At 38.7% G+C, this 21358-nt stretch overlaps 2 protein-coding genes across 4 annotated transcripts in view; both read right to left on the bottom strand.

Annotated features, from left to right (window-relative positions):
- Positions 1 to 1186: 1186 nt before the first annotated feature.
- LOC127512140 (transmembrane protein 233) lies at positions 1187 to 9374 on the bottom strand. 2 transcript variants are annotated; one of them, XR_007930132.1, is made up of 3 exons: positions 8958 to 9374; positions 4267 to 4502; positions 1187 to 3813 (listed from the first exon to the last, which is right to left on the bottom strand). XR_007930132.1 is itself a non-coding variant. In XM_051892781.1 (3 exons), the coding sequence occupies exons 1-3, from the start codon at positions 9141 to 9143 to the stop codon at positions 3802 to 3804; spliced, it is 333 nt and encodes a 110-aa protein (XP_051748741.1). In that variant the 5' UTR covers positions 9144 to 9334; the 3' UTR covers positions 1187 to 3801. The 2 variants fall into 2 exon arrangements, 1 of the variants encoding a protein (XP_051748741.1); XM_051892781.1 differs by having other exon boundaries at positions 4368 to 4502; positions 8958 to 9334.
- Positions 9375 to 10786: 1412 nt separating this feature from the next.
- Positions 10787 to 21358, bottom strand: part of LOC127512129 (RNA-binding protein Musashi homolog 1) — a 60037-nt gene continuing 49465 nt past the window's right edge. The window contains exons 9-15 of one of the 2 annotated variants that reach the window (XM_051892763.1): positions 21241 to 21323; positions 20764 to 20881; positions 19633 to 19713; positions 15642 to 15698; positions 14698 to 14781; positions 14434 to 14588; positions 10787 to 13102 (exon numbers count right to left, since the gene is read on the bottom strand). In XM_051892763.1, the coding sequence (XP_051748723.1) occupies positions 13061 to 13102; positions 14434 to 14588; positions 14698 to 14781; positions 15642 to 15698; positions 19633 to 19713; positions 20764 to 20881; positions 21241 to 21323 (620 nt within the window). In that variant the 3' untranslated portion in view covers positions 10787 to 13060. The remainder of the gene's footprint in view (positions 13103 to 14433; positions 14589 to 14697; positions 14782 to 15641; positions 15699 to 19632; positions 19714 to 20763; positions 20882 to 21240; positions 21324 to 21358) is intronic. The other variant, XM_051892764.1, reaches the window with a different exon arrangement.

Genomic DNA, 21358 nt, shown 5'->3' on the forward strand with positions numbered 1-21358 from the left:
GTTAAACATGGAAGTATTATGCAAAAATGTACGATAATTCTCCTTATATAGAACCTTTTGTCATAAAGGGTTCTTTAAAGAGGACCTATAATGCCCATTTTACAAGATGTAATATAAGTCTCTGGTGTCCCCAGAATGTGTCTGTGAAGTTTCAGCTCAAAATACCCCACAGATCATTTATTACAGCTTGTCAAATTTGCCCCTATTTGGGTGTGAGCAAAAACACGCCGTTTTTGTGTGTGTCCCTTTAAATGCAAATGAGCTGCTGCTCCCGGACCCCTTTCCAGAAGAGGGCGGAGCTTTAACAGCTCGAGCTTCGCAAAGCTGGAGAATCTCACACAGCCAAAATGAGGATTGTCAGTAACGGTGTTCAGCCTTACATTGTTCAAACCGGAGTCGACACTGATGGAGAGACTCAGGAAGAAGTTACAACTTTTACAATGAAACTGGACGTTTCTGAATGGTTAGTGGATAAATTTATGTAGCTGCTGTGGAGACGATTCAACTCATCGACTAGCATGTGCCGTCATGTTAATCTTTTGTGTAAATCCAGCGTTGAAATGACCCTCGTTTGTGAAGCAGTCCGGCGTAAAATGACGGCAAAAACACTCTACTACAACAACTCTTCCTCTTCTCTAAAGCAGCCCAACATGGCATCGAACCCTTTTTTTTGCATGTTCTCGGGGGTGGGGTTTATGTAAATTTTAGGGTTAGTGATGTCACCAACCTGGGAAGAAGCTCGTTGTAGTCCCTACCAGCCGTTTGTTGTAGTCCTTAAAAAGCGATTTCTGTAAAAGAAAATATCTCCCTTTGTATTGAACTTTGAGCGTCGTAACTTTGCAGATGTTGTTTATGCTCAAACAGCAACATTACACACTAACTAAAGTTAAAAAAGTGAAATCGTAATCAATGACCCCTTTAAAATTGAGTCAAAAATCCTAGGGTTCTATATAGACCCCCACTTTTTTTCTCAAGAGTGTTACATGAAACAAAAAAGCAACAAGACCAAATGTATGGACTGTGTCAAGCATGCTGAAAAAAAATGGTGTAGGATTTACATCGAAACAACTTTAACTCAGAAATTGCTAGTAAATTTCACAAATAATTACAAAGAAACAGCAAGCAACACATTGCATTAAAAATGAAATTTTGAAGTAGAAAGACTGAAATAGTATTGTCTTGTAAACACACTCCAATAATCTTTTTATTTACAACATTGAAAAAGCATTATGTAAGTCAGAAATCATCATGATAGTTTTTATTGTACTGAATTTATTTAATTTAATTTAATTTTAAAATAACCATTGTGCTATTTCATTTCATTTTTTGTTTTGAAAATAGTGTCAGATTTATTTACTGTTAATTATTATACCCAATATTACAAATAAAAACATCTAAACAGTGTTTATGAGTGTTCGACTCATGTCCCATGACGCATTTCACTTCCGTTCTAACTCTGTCTGTTTACTGGGCTGAAGTCTTTCCTTGTATAAGCATGATGTAGTTTTCTGGAGCGTGGAGACCTGCATGTGTTTTTCAGCACAGGCAGTGCTGAACCAGCTATCCTGTGTCATGTGACCCTGCTGGCCGGAACACACTGGGATAACAAGAGGCCCCTGACACCACCGTGGGATTGAGACCCAACACTATATATAGCACGGATGAGTGCTGAAGGTACATATCCAAATACACCATCTCTCTGGCCTGAAGATTAAGGGGGTCGGGGGACTGAGAAAAATAAATTAGCTTTATCTCAATATCTAATATATTTCCAACTTACCCACATCTTATTTGGTCTACATAAGTATAAGCCTGATACTGGAACAACTTTAAAAGTCAATGTGAAACTCATTTTACTTCCATAATCTTATTTGTTTCTGAGTAAAACAATAAAGTTTACAAAAAATATATGGTTTGACTTTTGAAAAGTGATTAAATAAGACCAGTAACAGGCATTAAAAACACATTTTTTAATGACAACTTTAAATTTCTTGTTCAATTGTATTTCAAGTGTTTATTAAAACAATTTGTTGGGATTGTTGAATCAGTGTATAAGCACAATACATCATGCTTATACACTGATTCATTCAGCAACAAGTGAGTCACTGAATCACAACTGATTAGTTCAAAAATGTTAGGTGTGTTCGACTTGAAGCGGTGCTGCACAGACCGATTGGTGTACGACATCAAAGTACTGCGAAAGTAATTCGAAAGCATACGGAGCGTCTGCTTTCTAATCTCTCTCGCGTTACTTTGATGTCATACGCCGATCGGTCTGGGCAGTGCCGCTTCAAGTCAAACACACCTGTTGATTCATTCAGGAGTGAAATACTATTGGTGAATTCAGAACCGCATACTAGCATACTACTCCTACTATTTCCGTCATAGAAAGATATTGTAATAGTAGCAAGAGTAGTATGCAGTTCCGAATTCATGGCTGCGTCCGAAATTGCATAGGCCTACTCCCCTACTATATAGTAGGCGAAAAACAGTAGGCTACGTGACAAAAGTATGTCCTAATTCGCAGTACTCATAAAAGAGTAGGCAAAAAGAATCCAGTTGACCTACTACGAGATTTTGAAGTGTGCATACGATGGGCATTTCACTATCCCATGAGGCCACGGGAGAGGATTTGTGAAGCGACGCAACTGACGCTGGTAGGTCACATGATAATGACAACATGGCGAATGTAATACGTCCAGACTTCATTCATACTTTAGGCTATAGAAAGTACTTTTTTAGAGCTCACAAAGTAAGTGCTACTTATTCAAAATAAGTACATACTCAAGAGAGTATTTTGGACGCAACCTATGTGTTACTCGGAGACGTGCAGCGATGCTGCTGTTGTTTGTTTGGAAGTATTTGCGTTGGCATTATTATTATTATGATTACTCAAAGTTGGGGCGGAAAAATATTGGTTAGTTTTGCAGTCCTGTTTGGTGGCGCTGTTGGTGCAAAAGTGACATATTTCAGATTTAAAGCCTTTGAAAGCACAGTGAGCTACTTGTATGAGTGGTGCTTTATAAATTAAGTTTATTATTTAATTAGGACAAGTTCATCAAAGCATTTAATTCCAAATTAGTGTCCTTTGATTTGTAAAACATTTGACAACACATAAACATAGACTCACAATGAACTAATCCATGAATAAACAATAAAGTCAAATACATATAATCACTATTTAAAAAAAAAAAAAACTCCAAAAGTTGTTATAAAAATTAAGACCTTTGTCATTGTATTCATGATCTAATGGAAAACACTAAGCACCAAACATTATTAATATTTACATGTTCAGTATGTCCATGTCCAGTGACTTTTTTTACAGAATTTATAGGACCTGTTAAGACTTGTAAACAGTGTGATGTGCTGTAATGATATTTACTAGTTAGAGTCATTATTAACCATTTTTGTAGTGACTTTCAGCCCTGAAATCTTTGTAATTACATATTTCAACAGAGGATTGGCACAAAACATTTTTTGAAAAAGAATAGGCATGCATGGGTTACAAAATTATTTACATATTCAGCATGTGCATGGATACATGATATTAAGTGATTTAAAGGTGCATACATTGAATGTGATTGTCTGCAAAATGTTGCCTGACAAAAATGGCATAACTTCTCAAGCCCCGTCATCTATCTCTCTCTTTTATATTGTATAAGCGTGTTCATGCAGAGGTGGATTACAGACGGAGGAGAACTGATGTCAGTCTGAATCAGTCCTGGTCTTGGTTTCATATTAAACCTCTGACCCAGTGGACATCCATCCTCCAGAGGACAACAGGACAGAAATACCGTCATCTTAAACTTGTTTCTAAACAAAGAGTCAAAAAAGAATGATTTTTAAAATCTGTTCCTGTAGTATACAGGCTCATTCTTTGACATGAATATATGTGATGTCAAATTGATTAATCACATCTAACATAAAAGTTTGTAAATATATTTGTGTGTATATATCTATATTTTTATATACACACTCAGACATATATATTTACAGACTTTTATGTTAGATGCGATTAATTGCGATTAATCATTTTACAGCACTATATATATATATATATATATATATATATATATATATATATATATATATATATATATATAATCACATCTAACATAAAAGTTTGTAAATATATACACTGCCCGCCCCCTCCAAAAAGTTGCTGTTAGGGTTAATACCAAATGCTTAAGAGTCTATGGTTGGATCATTATTGCTGTGATTATTATGTTTCTAGCATGTTTTATGTTTGGGAACAGTTCTTCTTACCCTAATTGATGGAGTGTGTAGCTTTTCATTTTCTTTTCATTGATGGAGCATCAGCTTTTCATATATACATAACAGTATGTATAGTATTAATTGTACGTTACCGTGCTGAAATGCACAGCGCAGAAGATAGTGATGATGAGGATGCCAATGATGATGGAGGCGATCGACACATAGAGCGCCAGCTTCCCTAAACGCCTAGAACCATCATAATCTCCCTGGTCATAACTGTTTCTGGACTATAAAAGAAAGAAGATATATTATAATTAGGATAATATAGAGATTCTAAGCTAATTCTAAACAGCTTCTAAAGTGTTCTAGGTGGTTGCTAGGCAGTTGCTAATGAGTTCTATGTGGTTAATAGGCCCCTTCTAAGGTGCTCTAGGTGATTGTTAGGGAGTTGCTAAGGAGTTTTAAGGTGGTTGCTCAGCAGTTTCTTAGGAGTTCTAGGTGGTCGATAGGCAGCAACTAAGGTGTTCTATGTGGTTGCTAGGGAGTTGCTAAGGAGTTTTATGTGGTTGCTGGTACTTTCTAAGGTATTCTAGGTGGTTGCTAGGCAAATTCTAAGGATTTGACAAGGGTTGATAGGCAGCTGCTAAGGAAATCTAGGTGGCTATTAGGAAGCTTCTAATGTGTTCTAAGTGGTTGCGAGATGAGCGGTAATAAGTAGGCCAAGTGAATGGTGACTAACACCTGTCTCTAATTCCAGTAACTGGAGGAGAGTTTGGATAAAAGTGCCCCACAGACTGGAAAGGGAAGAGAGAGACTTTTTCCCATACGGACGGATTATTTGTGTTTTGCTAGTTGTGTGAGGCAGAGAGTCCCACTGGAGTTATTTTCTTTTATTTTGAGTATAAATAAAGACTTGGACTTCCCGCCACCCTGACTACTTCTTCCTTCTTATTTTGAACTGTTTATACTGGTGCCCGAAACCTGCGGCGAAGACGGCGGCACGCCGCCATGCAGCCAGCCCCACCAACGCTGCTTGCGGAGCTTGTCAAGTCACTCACCGGTCTTCACTAGACTCAACACCAGGCGCTAATGAACCTCAGGATTGAGCAGGTAAACCGCTTCTGCCTGCTGGTCCAAGTGAAGGAAGAAGACAGGTGGGTCATCCGGAGCCCCTCACTAACCTCTCTCTTTAACCCCTCTCCCTCTCTTCCCTCTGTCTCTCGCCCTATCCCCATTCCCAGGTCATGGAGCAATGCTCCCCCTCAAGCCCCACAGAGGCTGTCTGGCCTCAGAGTTTTTTCAGGGGGTTAGATCTGGGACACAATGGGGAATGTCGAAGAGCACTGGAGCCTCCACTCCACATTCACCTCTCTCCGCTAGTCTCTTGGCCAACTTTCTGCCACCAGGGCGGCGAGAAGGCCTGGGCTGGCCTGATGGAGATGCGGGGACCCAGGTCATTTCCAGGACCGGTGTCCAGTGATGGAGGTGGGAGCAGGCTGTAACCAAACCTCCATTCATCAAAGCCTGATGCAGCAAAGGGCATTGGATACAAGCTGCAAGGTTAAGGTGCGGAGTGTTCTCCATCCATTTTTTCATTATAAAAGATAGGTTGTATCGGGTGGCCCAAGATGCCCAGAAAATACAACTCAATTAAACAACTCAAACTAGATACAAACAACTCAACTAGATACAACTAGTACCAAAAAGCTGTCGGGAAATGCTTTTTCAGGCAGCTCATTGTGGTCCAATGCGGTCTCTTAGGGGAAGCAAAGACACTAGCACGTCTCATGGCCCGATTTTGTTGACCGGGTATTCACAAAAACCTTCGGCGGGGGTGTGCAGCTTGTGAATGTCAGCTGGTTAATCATCCAGCAGTTTCAAAAGCGCCATTGCACCAATTACCAAAACTCCACACATTGGGGCATCTCTCCATGGAGAAATTGCTCCATAGACAGGACAGACAAATTCGGCTGCGAGAGCGTCAGTTTACACCAGGAGATAAAGTGCTTGTGTTACTTCCAATGTCTAGTTCTAAATTACTTGCCAAGTGGCAAGGACCCTTTGTGGTTACACAGCATGGTGGGGATCTCGAATATGAGGTATGGCGAGCGGACAGGGGCAGTGCATGCCAAATTTTTCACCTCAATCTCCTAAAACGCTGGAATGAGGTGACATCGGTTGAGCTAGCAGCAGCCGTTTCAGCAGAGGAGGATCTCGGAGTAAAAGCGGCTATCTCAATCAATCCGTTCGCTCTGGTCACTGGGGGAGATCACCTCTCACTGTTGCAGATCACTGATTTAGCCAGGTTGCAGGCAGATTTTGCAGACGTGTTATCCAATGCCCCGAGTTGACAAGCAGCTTGATTGGTTAGGTTCGGCTTACTTTTATTCGACACTGGATTTAACATAAGGGTATTAGCCTATTCCCCATTTTCCAAAGAAAAAACAACCTTCACAACGCCGTTCAGATTACACCAATTTATTACTCTGGATGACATCATTATCTACAGTAATGATTGGCAGCGGCATCTGGAACGTCTACGTCAGGGGTGGGGAACGCCGGTCTGGAGTGCCACAGTCCTGCAGAGTTCAGCTCCAACCCTGATAAAAAAACTCACCTGCCTGTAGTTTTCTAGTAACCCTTCAGACCTTGATTAGCTTGTTCAGGTGTGTTTGATTAGGGTTGAAGCAAAACTCTGCAGGACTGTGGCTCTCCAGGACCGATGTTCGCCACCCCTGATCTACGTGCTGTCTTGAGATCGCTCATGGTGAACCCACGAAAGAGTGCAATTGGGTGTGTGGAGGTACAGTATCTGGTCTTCCACTTGGGACATGGGCTGGTGTGTCCCCAAATTGATAAGACCACTGCGATTTCAGCCTGGTCCCAAGACCAAAAAGGAGGTGAGACAGTTCCTGGGTGTGGCGGATATTATAGAAGATTTATACCAAATTTTTTGGAGCTCACCAGCCCGCTGACTGATCTTACTAAAAAGGAAGCACCAGATCCGGTCCAGTTGACGGAGTTGTGCCTACAGGCCCTGACCAAGGTAAAGGCTGCCCTGTGCAGTGGGCCGCTCTTACACTCTCCTAACTTTAATCTCCCTTTTTTGTTGCAGACTGACGCATCAGACAGGGGCTGGGGGCAGTCTTGTCCCAGATGGTCGGAGGAAAGGGCCGGTGCTGTATCTGAGTCTAAAGCTCTCAAACAGAGAGACTAGATACAGCATCATTGAAAAAGAGTGTTTAGGCATTCGTTGGGCCATCCTTACCCTCTGTTATTACCTCCTGGGATGGGTAATTCACTCTGTTTTTGGACCAAGCGCCCCTCCAGTGGCTCCACCATATGAAGGATACCAACTCACAGATCACCCATTGGTCTCTAGCTTTACAGCCTTTTAAGTTGAAGGTGGTCCACAGGCCAGGGGCACAGATGGCTGTAACTGACTTCCTCTCTAAAAATGGGAGGCTGCAGGCTGGATGGGTCCCCGGCCTGAGTCGGGCGGTGGGGGAATGTGGCAAGGGGGGCATGGTAAAGCACAAGTGCAGAGACAAGCGGTAATAAGTGGGTTAAATGAATGATGACTAATACCTGTCTCTAATTCCAGTAACTGGTGGAGAGATGGGATATAAGCACCCTGCAGACCTGGGAAGGGGAGAGAGAGACTTTTTCCCACATGGACAGATTATTTGTGTTTTGCTTGTTGTACGAGGCAGAGAGCCCCACTGGAGTTATTTTCTGTTATTTTGAGTATAAATAAGAGCTTGGACTTCTCGGCACCCTGACTACTTCGTCCTTCTTATTTTGAACTGTTTACTCTACGGAGTTGCTAAAGAGTTCTAGGTGGTTGCAACTCAGATTCTAAGATATTGAAGGTGGTTGATAGGCAGCTTCTAAGGAGTTCTAAAGGGTTGCTAGGCAGTTGACAAGGAGTTCTAGGTGGTTGTTTACTAGCTGAAGTCAGAAGAGTCCACCCTTAAATCTCTGTGATATTCCGGTCTCTAGGTATGGGTGGCTCCTTTTAAATATAAATATTTGGGTTGCTTTTTTTGTGCCTATTTTATCATCTGCTAGGTTAAAATCGACTGATTCCTTAAAGGAACACTCCACTTTTTTTGAAAATAGGCTCATTTAAATATCATTGCGCCTGCTGCACCCATGGTACGGCAGCAAAGTTCCTTGATCATTGCGCCGGAATGACAGTATAGTTCCTAGTCATATCGGCCTAGAAAATCGCAACTTTTAATTTTCCTCCGGTCTTAGTACACGATGTAACTACAGAAGAGTCAAGTTTTAAATAGGAAAAATATTGAAACTCTTTGGTCATTTTTTAAGGAGATGCTAACGGTCTAATCAGATTCAATGAACTATGCTAAGCTATGCTAAAAGTGGTACCGCCAGACCCGGAGATTGGCTGAATGGATTCGAAAACGGTAAAACTCAACTGTTTAACTCTAGGGGAGTTGGAAAATGAGCCTATTTTCAAAAAAAGTGGAGTGTTCCTTTAAACAAGTAACCAACAAGCAAACTTCTCCTTAACAAACCCCACCATTTAAGGAATAATAAATCTAAATGGAATATTTAGAATCATTGATGATTAAGTATTATCAATAATGATAGTGAACTATCAAAACAAGCCTTTGCTTTCATGACATTAATATGAAGGCAGATAAAATCACAGGCTTTTTCCAGTTTTAGTAAATGCTTTCAGAATAGAGTCCAGCCACATATGATTGTTAACTCACCATTATAGAGAACACCAGGGCTAAAATGTTAACAGGGTAGGCAGGACAGAAACATGTGAGGATGGTCAGAAGCAGGTAATTTCGCAGAGGAGGTCGTGGGGTCGTAGGACCGAACCAGCTGCGATAGAATTCCATACTCCCGTCCAGAGAGCCTTTCACATCCGTCTGTGAGCCTCCCGGTGCCATGATGGCAGACAAACACTCCTGATAACGGGCAAATGTCCCCCAAAAAACAACTTTGGAGAAAAAGCAGTTAAAAATGGAGTTAATAGAGATTAATATATCCAGCAGAGTTGTGTGGGCTGTCAAGAATCAAGATGAAATGAAGAGTGTTTTGGGTGGGAGGGTGTTTGGGCAAGAAGAGCCTGTGAGTAATGGGATCGTCGAGGAGATGAGACAAAAATATGGGCGACACTTTCCCATGGACAGATTCCAAGTCACCAAAATTTGTGTGTAAGCCTATGTTGTTCTCTGATTTTCAGCGGTTGTACTGCCATTTCTGTCTAATAGTTTGGCAAATGTATCAAACTGTAAAATGACACTACGGTGGTCTCATCGAACGAAACTAATAATAGGGTCAAAGGCAGAAATGGTGAGGAAACTGGTGTGTGTGTTCATATGTGTGTGTGCAGTTCCACATGGGTGGTTGTGTGGTATTGGGGTCACAGGGTATCAGGTGTGTGTTATGGGGCAAAGATGGACATAACAGAAAAGGAGGGGGCATCTGTTCCCATGCCTCGAAATTCTGGATGGCGTCTCACTTGTTTGTTAACTTGACAAACTGGAATGCTGCTAGCTTCATGGACAACGACTTGAGCTAAAACTAACAAAGTTGAGTATTTAGATCTGAGAAATGTGTACAAAGACCCCATTCGCACTTTAACTAGCATGTTACAGAGCATTTTGGTGTATTTCTATGTATTTCTATTTTTTATGGAAAACGAGTACACCACAAACATCATAAAAATGTGGCATGAAACATTTTTAGAATTTTAGCGTTCTGAATGTTCCTGTCAATTTGTATAAAAAAATTCAAAAGCTATATAGAAATGTAATATTCTCAACAAATTTTAAAGATGTTTATAATTTATAGAACTCAAAGGTTTGGACACTAATTATTTATTTATTTATTTATAAAATGGAATAAAATGGAATTTAACTAGTAGTTAGAGAAAAGCAGCTAACATTTTATTAGTAATTCTTTAATTTTGATGACTTTACTAATATTCTAAAATTATATGTGTATAAGTAAATAAGGTGTGTTTGTTTAAAATGTGGCTGTAAACATTTTTTTTTTTTCATGTTCTAATATTACAACCTAAATATATTTTAAAATATTTTTTATATTTATCATAATTTATAATATTTAAAAAGATACTCAGATATTAGAGATATACTCAACACTATTTATTTAATTATTTAAGATTTCTAAAATGGAATTGGAATGGATTGTTAAGGAAAAGCAGCAGAATTATTATTATAATAATTCCTTAATTTTGTTGACTAAAATGTTTTCCAAAATAATAATAGTATTAGTATTATTATAACAATTTTATATTCTATTTTTATTTATGAAATATTTCAATGTTCAGGGCAGGGGTTTACACTATTGTAGAATAAACCTAATATTATATGGGTGTTGTGAAAAACTATATACACAATTCAACTGTAAACATGATATTTTAGATTTACTAAAGATTACAATTAGATGACAAAGTGTGTGATTCATAAGAGCACAATCCAATTTTGCATATGACCGAAACATGACTATCTCTGCCAATACTCTCTGCAAATCCACAAAGAAAAACATGAATACAGAGGCCATCAAATGGAATGTTTTAAAATAATTTATTAGGATCTTTTTATTTGAAAATTTCCAGAGGTGAAAATTAAAAAAATACAGTAAAGGGACAGCGGACCAGCGTATTTGAGCATCAGGTCACAGTGTTGACATACAGCTCCACAGCAACGGGACGGAGCCACGCCCACTGATGCTTTCCAGTTCTGCCGCTGATCCCCAAGCCCCGCCCCTTTTACAAATCATCCAAACAAACAGGCATCGTAACATGTACTGTAAAAATCTCAGAAACTTTCAAGGGGTTAAAACGGATCTTGAAAAATATAGCTTTTTTCTGAAAAATAATTCTTAATGCCACATAATCGCCGTCGTATTCGTACCACCACTAACGGCGTTCATTATTACTTGAGTTTAAAAATAACTTATTGCTTTTTGTTGGTTAAATAGTTACAGTGTGTGCCGTGCAGTAGTTTTGTGAGGCGTCCCTGTCAGCTGGAGTTTTGGTCGTCACAGTGACCACTGCTCCAAAAAGAGGCTACACGTGTCAAACGGAAGACTGAATATTAATGCAAATAAGTAGAAATCAATTATCAAATCATCATTGTTGCTGACTTAAATGAACTCTTAAATCACTCTGGATGCGTATTATTAATCGACTGCAATTTAATTTTCCCAGAAGGCCTCCGTTAGAGCCGTGATGTCACAGACGCCCTCCTCCATTACCGGCAGAGACAAGACAGTTTCAAAGGTGGCAGTTGAATGCATGTAAACTAGCTACGTGTACATCCATACTTCAGTCTACGCTGTGCACATCAACTTACACTCTCTCCGTTACACACGCACATCCACGCACAACCAGAAAAAAACACGACAGGATAGAAACGGAGATGTAACAGCGCTCAGACTCCTTTGCTTTGTAAAATGTGTCCTTCATTTCTTTAAAAACAGCAGTGTACCATCAAAAACAAAGAAAAAGGAGAGGGAAAGTACACTGAAAGAAGTACACTGCGCAACAAAATCATATATATAATATATATTTCCAAAAACAGCATGAAGAAGCTTAGCAGCCGTGCCCTTCCAAATGAGGCTACTAAACCGGTTAAGACCGCCTTTCCTCTTCCCTAAAATGGGACCAAATCATTTGCTCTTTTTGGAAAATGCAATCTAATGTGGTTTGACGCCTCAAACATTAAAAACATGGTGTCCGAATCGTGCATGAGGATTCATGCAAAGCCTCAAAAACTCACGCACTTTGTGCAACCGAAAGCTCCGTTTGATTTGGAGCCCGAGGAAAATTTTGTTCCGAAAGAGCATCAAAACATTTATCTTAGAGAAATTTTCAGTATAAATGGAGTAGGAAGTGAGAGAAGCACAACCAAAGACTCACATCAGTCCAACTTGGTCATGATACTAGTCTCAGAAATACAAGATTCAATGTGAAGAAAGACGTTTGCATGTTAAAAAACCGTAAAGGACCCTCACCCTCCCGCGCCCCCCAGTCCATCGTTCAATCTGAACCCTCCCAAAATCCATGCAATATATACAGTATCTACAAAAAGAAGCTGAACAACGAGCCTCAGCATGAGCAGAACGAATAAACGAGGCCCGTTGATTCTCATATAAAAACCAATTTTGAGGAAAAAATATCGAACCGATTCAGCTCACAACATTATAAATGCTGTGCAAAAACTACCAAAATATACATTTTTGTCCTGTCGTTTTGTTTTTGTGAATTTGATTCATTCTCATGTCTTTGTTCGGTGTTTGTTTGGATTTGTTTGTAACCGTAATGCCTAGTAAGCATCAAGGAAAACAAATCCTGAACTTTTTTCCAGTTTCGTTGCTCCTTCTCTCTCGTTCTCTCTCTCTCTCTGTCTTTCTCGACATCATCCGTTACAGCATGAGTACAGTAAAAACATAAAAACACAGTCAGCAGAAACATCGTAACAAATGCAGAAAAACTTGTCAAATAAAAATCCGGGGTGTTTCCGCATGTACAATCAAACAATATTGTTTTTTTTTTTTCTTCATTTTTTTTTTCTTTCAAAAGACAGACGGCAGCATACCATACACGAGTCGCTGATAAACAGGATACGTCAGGAAGAAAATACGGGATGGGGAAAACAAAAAGTGATGTTAGTAGAGAATGGAGAGAAAGAAAAGATGGAAACTCCAGAGTGGAGTCAGGAGGGAGCGCAGCCGCCCGTGGGGTTCGTCCCATAAGCACGTCACGTGGTCAGCAGCGCTCGTGGTTCACAAGCTCGTGAGTTTCTTCATCCCGTGCTGGATGCTGATAGGACGCCCCTCAGTGGTAGCCATTGGTAAAGGCAGTTGCAATCAAAGGGCCCTAGGAGGAGAGAAAGAGGTATTTTAAAGGAACGTTCGGGGTTCAATACAAGCCTCTGTGACACAAGTCATCCCTTCAGTTCGTAAAAACGAGCAAAAATCATGTTTGCAGTACATTTTAAAAAATCTCAGGCTATTTTTTCAACCCAAATGCTGTGTTGAGTATGGAAGCTTGTTTCCGCCACTGAATAAAAAATGAAAAAGATAATTGCGACTTTTTATCTCACAATTCTGACTTTTTTTCTCAGAACTGCGAGATATAAACTCACAATTGCATGTTATAAAGTCAGAATTGTGTGATATAAACTCGCAATTGACTTTTTTTTCTCAGAATTGTGAGTTTATATCTCACAATTCTGACTTTATAATATGCAATTTCATGTTATAAAGTCAGAATTTTCATGATATTAAAGTTGCAAATGACTTTTTTTCAGAATTGTGAGTTTATATCATGAAAATTCTGACTTTATAACATGCAATTGCATATTTTATTTAAAGTTTTAGTAGTTTTGTGTTTTTGTCATTTTCATTAGCTTCTTTAAATGTGTATATACTTTTTTTTATACAATTTTATTTCAGTTTTAGTTATTTTAGTACAATCAAGCTAAACCAAACGAAAATGAAAAATGTTTCCTTGCAACTAGCTGAAATAAAATAAGCAAGTATTTTTTAATATTTTATTTTATTTAAGTTAACATTTAACAAAATTACTAAACCTAAAACTGAAATAAAAATAAATGAATGCTAAATAGAAATATTATAATATTTCTAATATTAATAATTTTATTATTAAATATTATAATAATAAAAACTAATAAAAAGGACAAAAGCACATTTAGAATGACTGAAACTTAAACAAAAATTCAAATATTAATTGAAAAATATAAAAAATAATACTAGAACAGTATATATAACAGTGGTTCTTAGAGTCATAGATAGCAGAGAAAAACATTAATAAATGCAAATAATAAAATGCACTGCAAAAAATGCATTTCTTACTTAGAGTTTTTGTCTTGTTTCTAGTCCAAAAATCTAAAAATTCTTAAATCAAGAAGCATTTTCTAGACAAATAAAAATTATTGTCTTGTTTTCAGAAAAAATAAGTCAAAATTAAGTGAGTTTTTGCTTAAAACAAGCAAAATAATCTGCCAATGGGGTAAGCAAAATCTCACTTAATTTTGACTTATTCTTTTTATTTTTTTGCAGTGTAATAGTTGCCAAAATAAATACTAATGCACTTTCAATGGTAGTCCATGTGCTTGTGTCCTTTTTGACAATAAAGTTACATTTATAAATATTTGTGTATGTGCCTGTATGTCTGATTGTACCTACCCCAAGTCCATGTCCGAACCCTGTGCTGGGGGCGGGGCTTGCCGCGCTGATATAGCTGCTAACTGCTGAATCCTGATTGGCTGCTGCATAAAGCTCTGCCATTGGCCCAGGACTGCTGGTGCCCAGGAAGCCAGCGGTACGTGACGGGGTGGAACCTAGAGCAAAGGACAGATGTTCAAGTAGAATATATCTCAAAATCTGACAATAAAAGTTCTTAAATCATTTTCCATTTCAAACAAGCAAAATAAACATGATTTTGCATACCTCTGACCACCGCTGCAGCTGCAGCTGCTGCCATTGGTCCGTAGGCAGTCAGTGGAATGGCTGCGGGACAGAGAGAGACACTTCCTTCAGATGACAGGAAGTCACACAAACACATGCAGGTGTCAGTTCAAGATTCTCAAGTCCCACCCTACTTCAATATCCTGTTTTATTTAGAAATACATCAATATGTAATAACTTACTCCATTTCTGACTATTCTACTGATGAAACCAATGTCACATGGACAGGAACTAATAAAAATATATACATTTTCATGATCCAATCAAACCCCAAATGGCTAAAATCTATTCCTGCCGAACATTATGTATTATGAAACAGTGAATATTCAGTTTCACTCAGAAATGTCACATTACAGAAGTTGATAATATTATTACATTGTGAAATATTATTGCAATTTAAAAGAACTGTTTTCTATTTAAATATATTGTAAAATGTCATTTATTCCTGTGATCAAAGCTGAATTTTCAGCATCATTACTCCAGTCTTCAGTGTCACATGATCCTTCAGAAATCATTCTAATATGATGATTTGCTGCTCAAGAAACATTTCTTATTATATTATAAGTTAAAAACAGTTGTGCTGCTTCATATTTTGTGGAAATCATGATTTTTCAGAATTCTTTGATGTATAGAAATACGTACACTGACTGTAACACTTTCAAATAATACTCTGTTTAGGCATTCCGACATGTTAACTTCTGGCTCAACCAATGACGTTAGTTTGGGGAAACTTGTGTGAAAACACACATTATTTATGCCTGATTGGGCGGTAGTGCAGAAGTGGCACACTGGAGCTCTGTCTGGGGCTGCTGGTGACAATCTTTAATTGAAACGAAGGAGAACACGAGCCGTCTGCAGGAAAATCAGTGCAGCATGTGTGTTTTGTGTGCACAGAGAGCTGTTTGTAAAGCCAGATGAGAACTAACCTGTGATCTCTTGCGGGTGAGAGGAAGTCAGAAGGGGTGTCCGCTCTAAATGGAATTCTAGAACAGAAACGGCAAAAGAGTGGTTTGTGAATAAACTCAGCATAAACAAGCTCAGAGCTAAAACACCAACACACACGCACACACACACACTGCAAAAAAATTACTTTCTTAATTCGGATTTTTGTGTTTTCTAGTATAAATATATAAACATTCTTAAACCAAGATACAGTTACTTCAGATGCAAAATGACGTAAGACCCTATCATATACCCAGCGCAACACGACGCCAGGCGCAGTGCAAGTGTTTTTTGCTAGCTTCAGCCTGACGCAGTTATCATTTTCATGTCCAGTGCCACGTTGTTTAAATAGAAAATGCACTTGCACCCATCTGTTCGCCCATGGGCGTGCTGGTCTGAAAACGAGGTGCGTTCAGGTGCATTGTTGGCGTGTTGCTATTTTGAGGCAACTGAAAACAACTGCGCCATTGACCAACTGAAACCTGCTCCAAAGTTAATGGCGCAGTATTTTTTATTTTTTTTTGTTATTTAAAGGGTGCATTAGTAAAACGCGCCTATAGGCGGGTGCACAACGCATGTACACTCTGCTTGTTACACACACAGGGACGCGCAGCAGCACACAAACAATTTTAAATATTAAAAATAAAAGGATTCCTTTCTGGAGAAGCGTTCAGTTTTTCCACTTGCAAATTCTACCATGTAAATAGCGAATCCACCATGGTGCAAGCGCTCCTGGCTTTTAAAGGGAATGAGAGATGACACTCTGATTGGTTTGTTGCATGTTACGCCCAAAACACACCTATTACTCATTAAGAGAATAGGGACAACCCTTTTGGACCATGTGCCTGGCGCGCCGCACCATGCGCTTAGATCATTAAAATAGGGCCCAAATCTTGTTTTCTGAAAAATACATAAAAATTAAATGGGTAATTCACCAGTGGTAAAATGGGCTTTCAATAAAACTTGGCTGCCTATACAGCAGAAAGGCGATTTTTTTTTAAACCAGTGCTACCTGACTAGAGAAAACAGAGGAAAAAAGTTGCTGTCTTTCCTTTCACCAAATAGGTAGGAAAACTTCAAAGCCACTCAAGGCCACTCCCACCAGTCTACCATTGATATGCTTACCAGTCAAATACTGCCTTGCTTTAGTAGGAAATACTTCTCAGCAAACTTTTTGTCAAAATGGTGTCGACTTGTATTGTTCCCTGGTGCAAGAATTCAAAGAGTAAATTTGTAGTGAGTTACTTTTGGTTTCCAGTAAAGGATCCAATGTGTGGCTAAAGACTGCAAAGAATCATTAATACGGAGAGAACGCCGAGACAGAAAATTGGAAAAACCTGTTTGCAGTCAACATTTCAAACTGGATGACCAAAAACACAGTAAAAGAAACTGCCGTTCTGTCAGTTCAGCAAAGCAAAATGTTATCACTTACAGGTAAGAAAGCTGTTGCCATACTGTTCCATTTTTACCATAATGCTGTTTAAAGAGTAGACAATTATGATACAATTTCCAGTGATTAACTGTTCTGTTAATAACCCTCTGTTGATCAGACTGTCCGTGTGCAAACATGCAGAAGTATAATCTGTAGTTTTCACGAAAGCCCTGGAGCTGTCAAAAGACTTTTGCTGACAAAAAAACGTGAATTTCCCGGTCCAGGTAACACAGAGAACAAGTAAACGTTGTTCATTTATGTATACTACCAACATCGTAACAATACAAAATCGGCAAAGTTACACACTAAGTGAGTTTTTGCTTAAAACAAGAAGAAGTATCTGTGAGGATAAGAAATATAAACTTAATTCAATTTTTTCTTACCCTTCTGGCATTTTTTTAAGCAAAAACTCACTTAATTTTGATTCATTTTACAGAAAACAAGACTTATTTCATTTTGCTTCACAATGTATATTGATTTAAGAACGTTTAGATATTTGCACTGGAAAACAAGATAAAAATACTGGGGAAGAACATTTTTTGCAGTGCACATGTAGTCCTATCTACGCAAACACACTGACGTACACCATGAAAGGAGGCTTTCAAGCGCCCTGAGGGCAGAGGAGAGACACGTCTATGCACACAGAAACACACGCAGGGAAGCAACTTACAGCCAGGTGTAGCTGCTACACAGGAGGAAAGGAAGGGAACAGATTGAGGTGCAGAAGGACACGAGGGACAAAAAGCACAGGGAAGAGAGAGAAACGGGAGGACGTCATTAGATCGTTGATCTTGAGGTATGGAGTGTTAGACATGGAGCGAAAACTTAAAGGTAACACACAAAGGTTAGTACTAGTGCTGGGCAGTATGACGGTATCATGCAACGATACAGAGTTTGCGATGCCAAGGAAGAACCATTTGCTTGGATATTTACATGTGAAAGTGACTAAGAAATACAAGATAACACAGAGAGGGATGCATCCCACATAAGTTGATGAGTTATTAAAGGATAAGTGTAGTTGTTTACAGGTGCAATGTCAAAGTTTAGATTCGGTATCATTGGATTTATAATATTAATTTGACAGTTTTGAGTCTTTTGATTCAATCATTCATTTGTTATGAGAAGTTCCTTTCATTTGTAAAGTATTTAATTCACTGGATTATATATAGTAGTGGCCAAAAGTGATGTCCGAAGGGGATATTTATATATTTTTATATACTTACATATAAATTATTCGGTAAAAAAGGCAAACATCTACAGGTTTTATTTTACTATGCAATAAAAAAAACAAAAAGCTCACAGGAAAAAGCATACATTGACTACAACATAATCAGTTATTAATATTTTGTTGGTTGGTATATAAATATACATTATTTACGCAATATATTTTTTACACTTATAGGTTATAGCTGAAAGTGCAATCAGATTAGCCTAAGTGTTTGATAAATGAACCCAGAAAAGACAAAAGATCATTTTATTAGCAGCGACAAGTAGTCAACGCAATGTCAACTATTATCAATGCCATTTTGGAAAAAGGTCATGTTACTGATCAAGTGTGATTTCTATTTCTCTCTCGCACCCTGTGATTTAACTGTTGTTTGAGTTTTATCGCTGAGGAACCATGCAAATGTTCTTTTACTGACGTCACATTGACTAAACAGTCCGATTAGTGCCGAGGAGGACAAAGGGAAATATTTCTTTCTCTCTGAAATGTCTCATGGGATAGCATGGCAAAGGTCCTATTTACACCTGGTATTAAGATGTGTTTTGGTCGATCGGATCACAAGTGGACAACGCTAAATACAGGTGTAAATGGGGTCTAAAATGTTTTGAGCTTGTCCACTTTCGACCACTTTCAGAGGTAGTTGAAAACGCATTCGACCGGATTGCTCTCCGCCTACTGACCTAACACGTAAACAATATGGGAAGCGCGCTAGCCAGGCGGGATTTAAACTTTGTCGGATGAAGACCCAAGTTTGGTTTGAAGACGAAAACATATCGAGCACGAGGTTCTCTCACCATTCCTGATTTCTAACACACACTCACAGTGTTCGGGTGGTCTTGCGGCTGTCAGAGCCAAATTGAAAGCTGCTGCTCTCTGTGTTTTTCTGTCATCTCCGGTCATGTTCATATGTAAATTGTGTGAGCTTATTTTGTCCATTAGATCGAAAGATCTGAAAAAGCCCATAACATTTACCGACCTATAGACCCTCCCCTCAAAGAAATCAGGACAGAAGTGGTTGAAAGTGGACAAAAGAGACGGATTAAAACACCAGGTGTAAACAGGAATGTGTCTCCCTCATCTACTTGTGATCCGATTGACCAAAACACATCTTAATATCAGGCGTAAACAGGGCCAAAAAGCATCATCTGCCACTAAAACCTAGAAGCAGCTTTAAAAACTTCTGTTTGTGAGTGTGTTTTATCATTTACGTTCATTTATCAGGGTTTGTAATGTATTAAATTATGCATTTTGACATTGCAGTGGATGACTGGCTCTGTGAAAGTTCTCTATAGATGGAAACTAGGGAACTTGGACTCACCTGGGAACTGGTATGTGTATCCTGGTGTAATTCCTGTGTAGCCACGACTGGCGTAGGTGGCCGCCTGGAACCCTGGGTAACCTGAAAATCAATAGGGACAGCATATGTTTAATGCAAGGCAAGTTTATTTATGTAGCACATTGGTAACACTTTACAATAAGTTAACATTAGTCAACTACATGAACTAACAATGAAAAATACTTCTATAGCATTTATTAATCTTGGTTGATGTTAATTTCAACATTTACTAATACATTATTAAATCAACAGTTAAGTTTATCTTTAACAAAGATCAATAAAATCTTTAACAAATGTATTGCTCTTTGTTAGTTAATAAGACCTTAATGTAAAGTGTTACCACTACATTTCATACACAGTTTATGTAGTGTTTTTAGTGGATGTGTTAAATTAGTTTCATATTTTTACTACAATACTTCTTGCTAATTCAACATGTAATTGACAATTAAACTTAATTAATTTACTTTAACTTAGTTATAATTTATCATTTCTTTTCCAACTGTAAGAAACTTGCAGTGCTTTCTACTTGTTTGCGCGTCTGCTAAATTAACTGTGAATGAATGTTCTGAATGAAAACCCCCGTTTTGATGTATTTCACAATGTTATTTTATAAATTCACCCAGCCCACACATAATCAAAACTGCAGCTTTATTTTCAAAATAAAGCATATTAAAAAAAATCTCTCTTTTCTTGCATATTTGAGAAATTTGTTGCTCTGATTTGAGGCACAGTGCAGTTCCCTATTGTAAACAGCAGGTAGCGCCAAACTCTCATCAGACAAGACAGAACCGCTCCACTGACGCTGGATTTACTGGTGTGTGTGACTTCACTCAAATTTTTTGGCTTTTCCAGCTTTCTACCAGGGTTGCCAGGTCTGTGCAACAAAAGTAGCCCAATAATAGCCAAATGCGATTTTTTTTTGCCATCGGGTGGCCAAATTCTCCACTGAAACTGTACATCTGGGTGGTGTTTTGGGGGTGTTGGACCACCGAAATTGTACATCCGGGGGTGGAAATCAACCCGCTGAAAAAAATTTTTACCCACGGCAACAACTTAAAAGTCACCCAATTCCGTGGGAAAACCGAGGACTTGGCAACACTGCTTTCAACTCACCCAGCATGCCAATACCCAGCATGAAGGCGTCCATCCCGTAGGGCATCACCCTGGAGCGGCCTCGCGCCGTACCTGTCGGTGACATCACTTCCTTCGGCTGCGCCTTTTTGCACTCCACCTGCAAACAGAACCGAAGACAGAAATAAGTCTCTTTTATTTCTATAGTGCTTTATACAATACAGACTGTTATACAGAAAGATTCAAATTTTGCTGTAAAGCAGATAATAGTGTCATTATTCAGCACAATTCAGTTCGGTGTTGGTTCAATAACTGTGTGAAGTTCATCACTTATGAAATAAGCTCAATTTCAGCTATAAGCAGATAATAGTGTCATTATTCAGCTCAATTCAGATCAAGTTTTGTTCTCATCTGATAGTGTCAGTGTAGTCAAATTGATATTATTACTGAATATGAACTTTAAACCTTTATCAAAAAGGTGTTTTGAACACGCAGTCTTTCATAGCAGGACACACTCACCATCTTGTTGTTGATCTCATGAAAGTGGATCTCGCAGACCTTTTCCACCACGTCTTCATTCTCAAAGGTCACAAAGCCAAAACCTGCAGAGCAAGTACACACAAGCACTCTTTACGAA

The sequence above is a fragment of the Ctenopharyngodon idella genome, chromosome 5, assembly GCF_019924925.1.
Source record: "Ctenopharyngodon idella isolate HZGC_01 chromosome 5, HZGC01, whole genome shotgun sequence".
Lineage (NCBI taxonomy): Eukaryota > Metazoa > Chordata > Actinopteri > Cypriniformes > Xenocyprididae > Ctenopharyngodon > Ctenopharyngodon idella.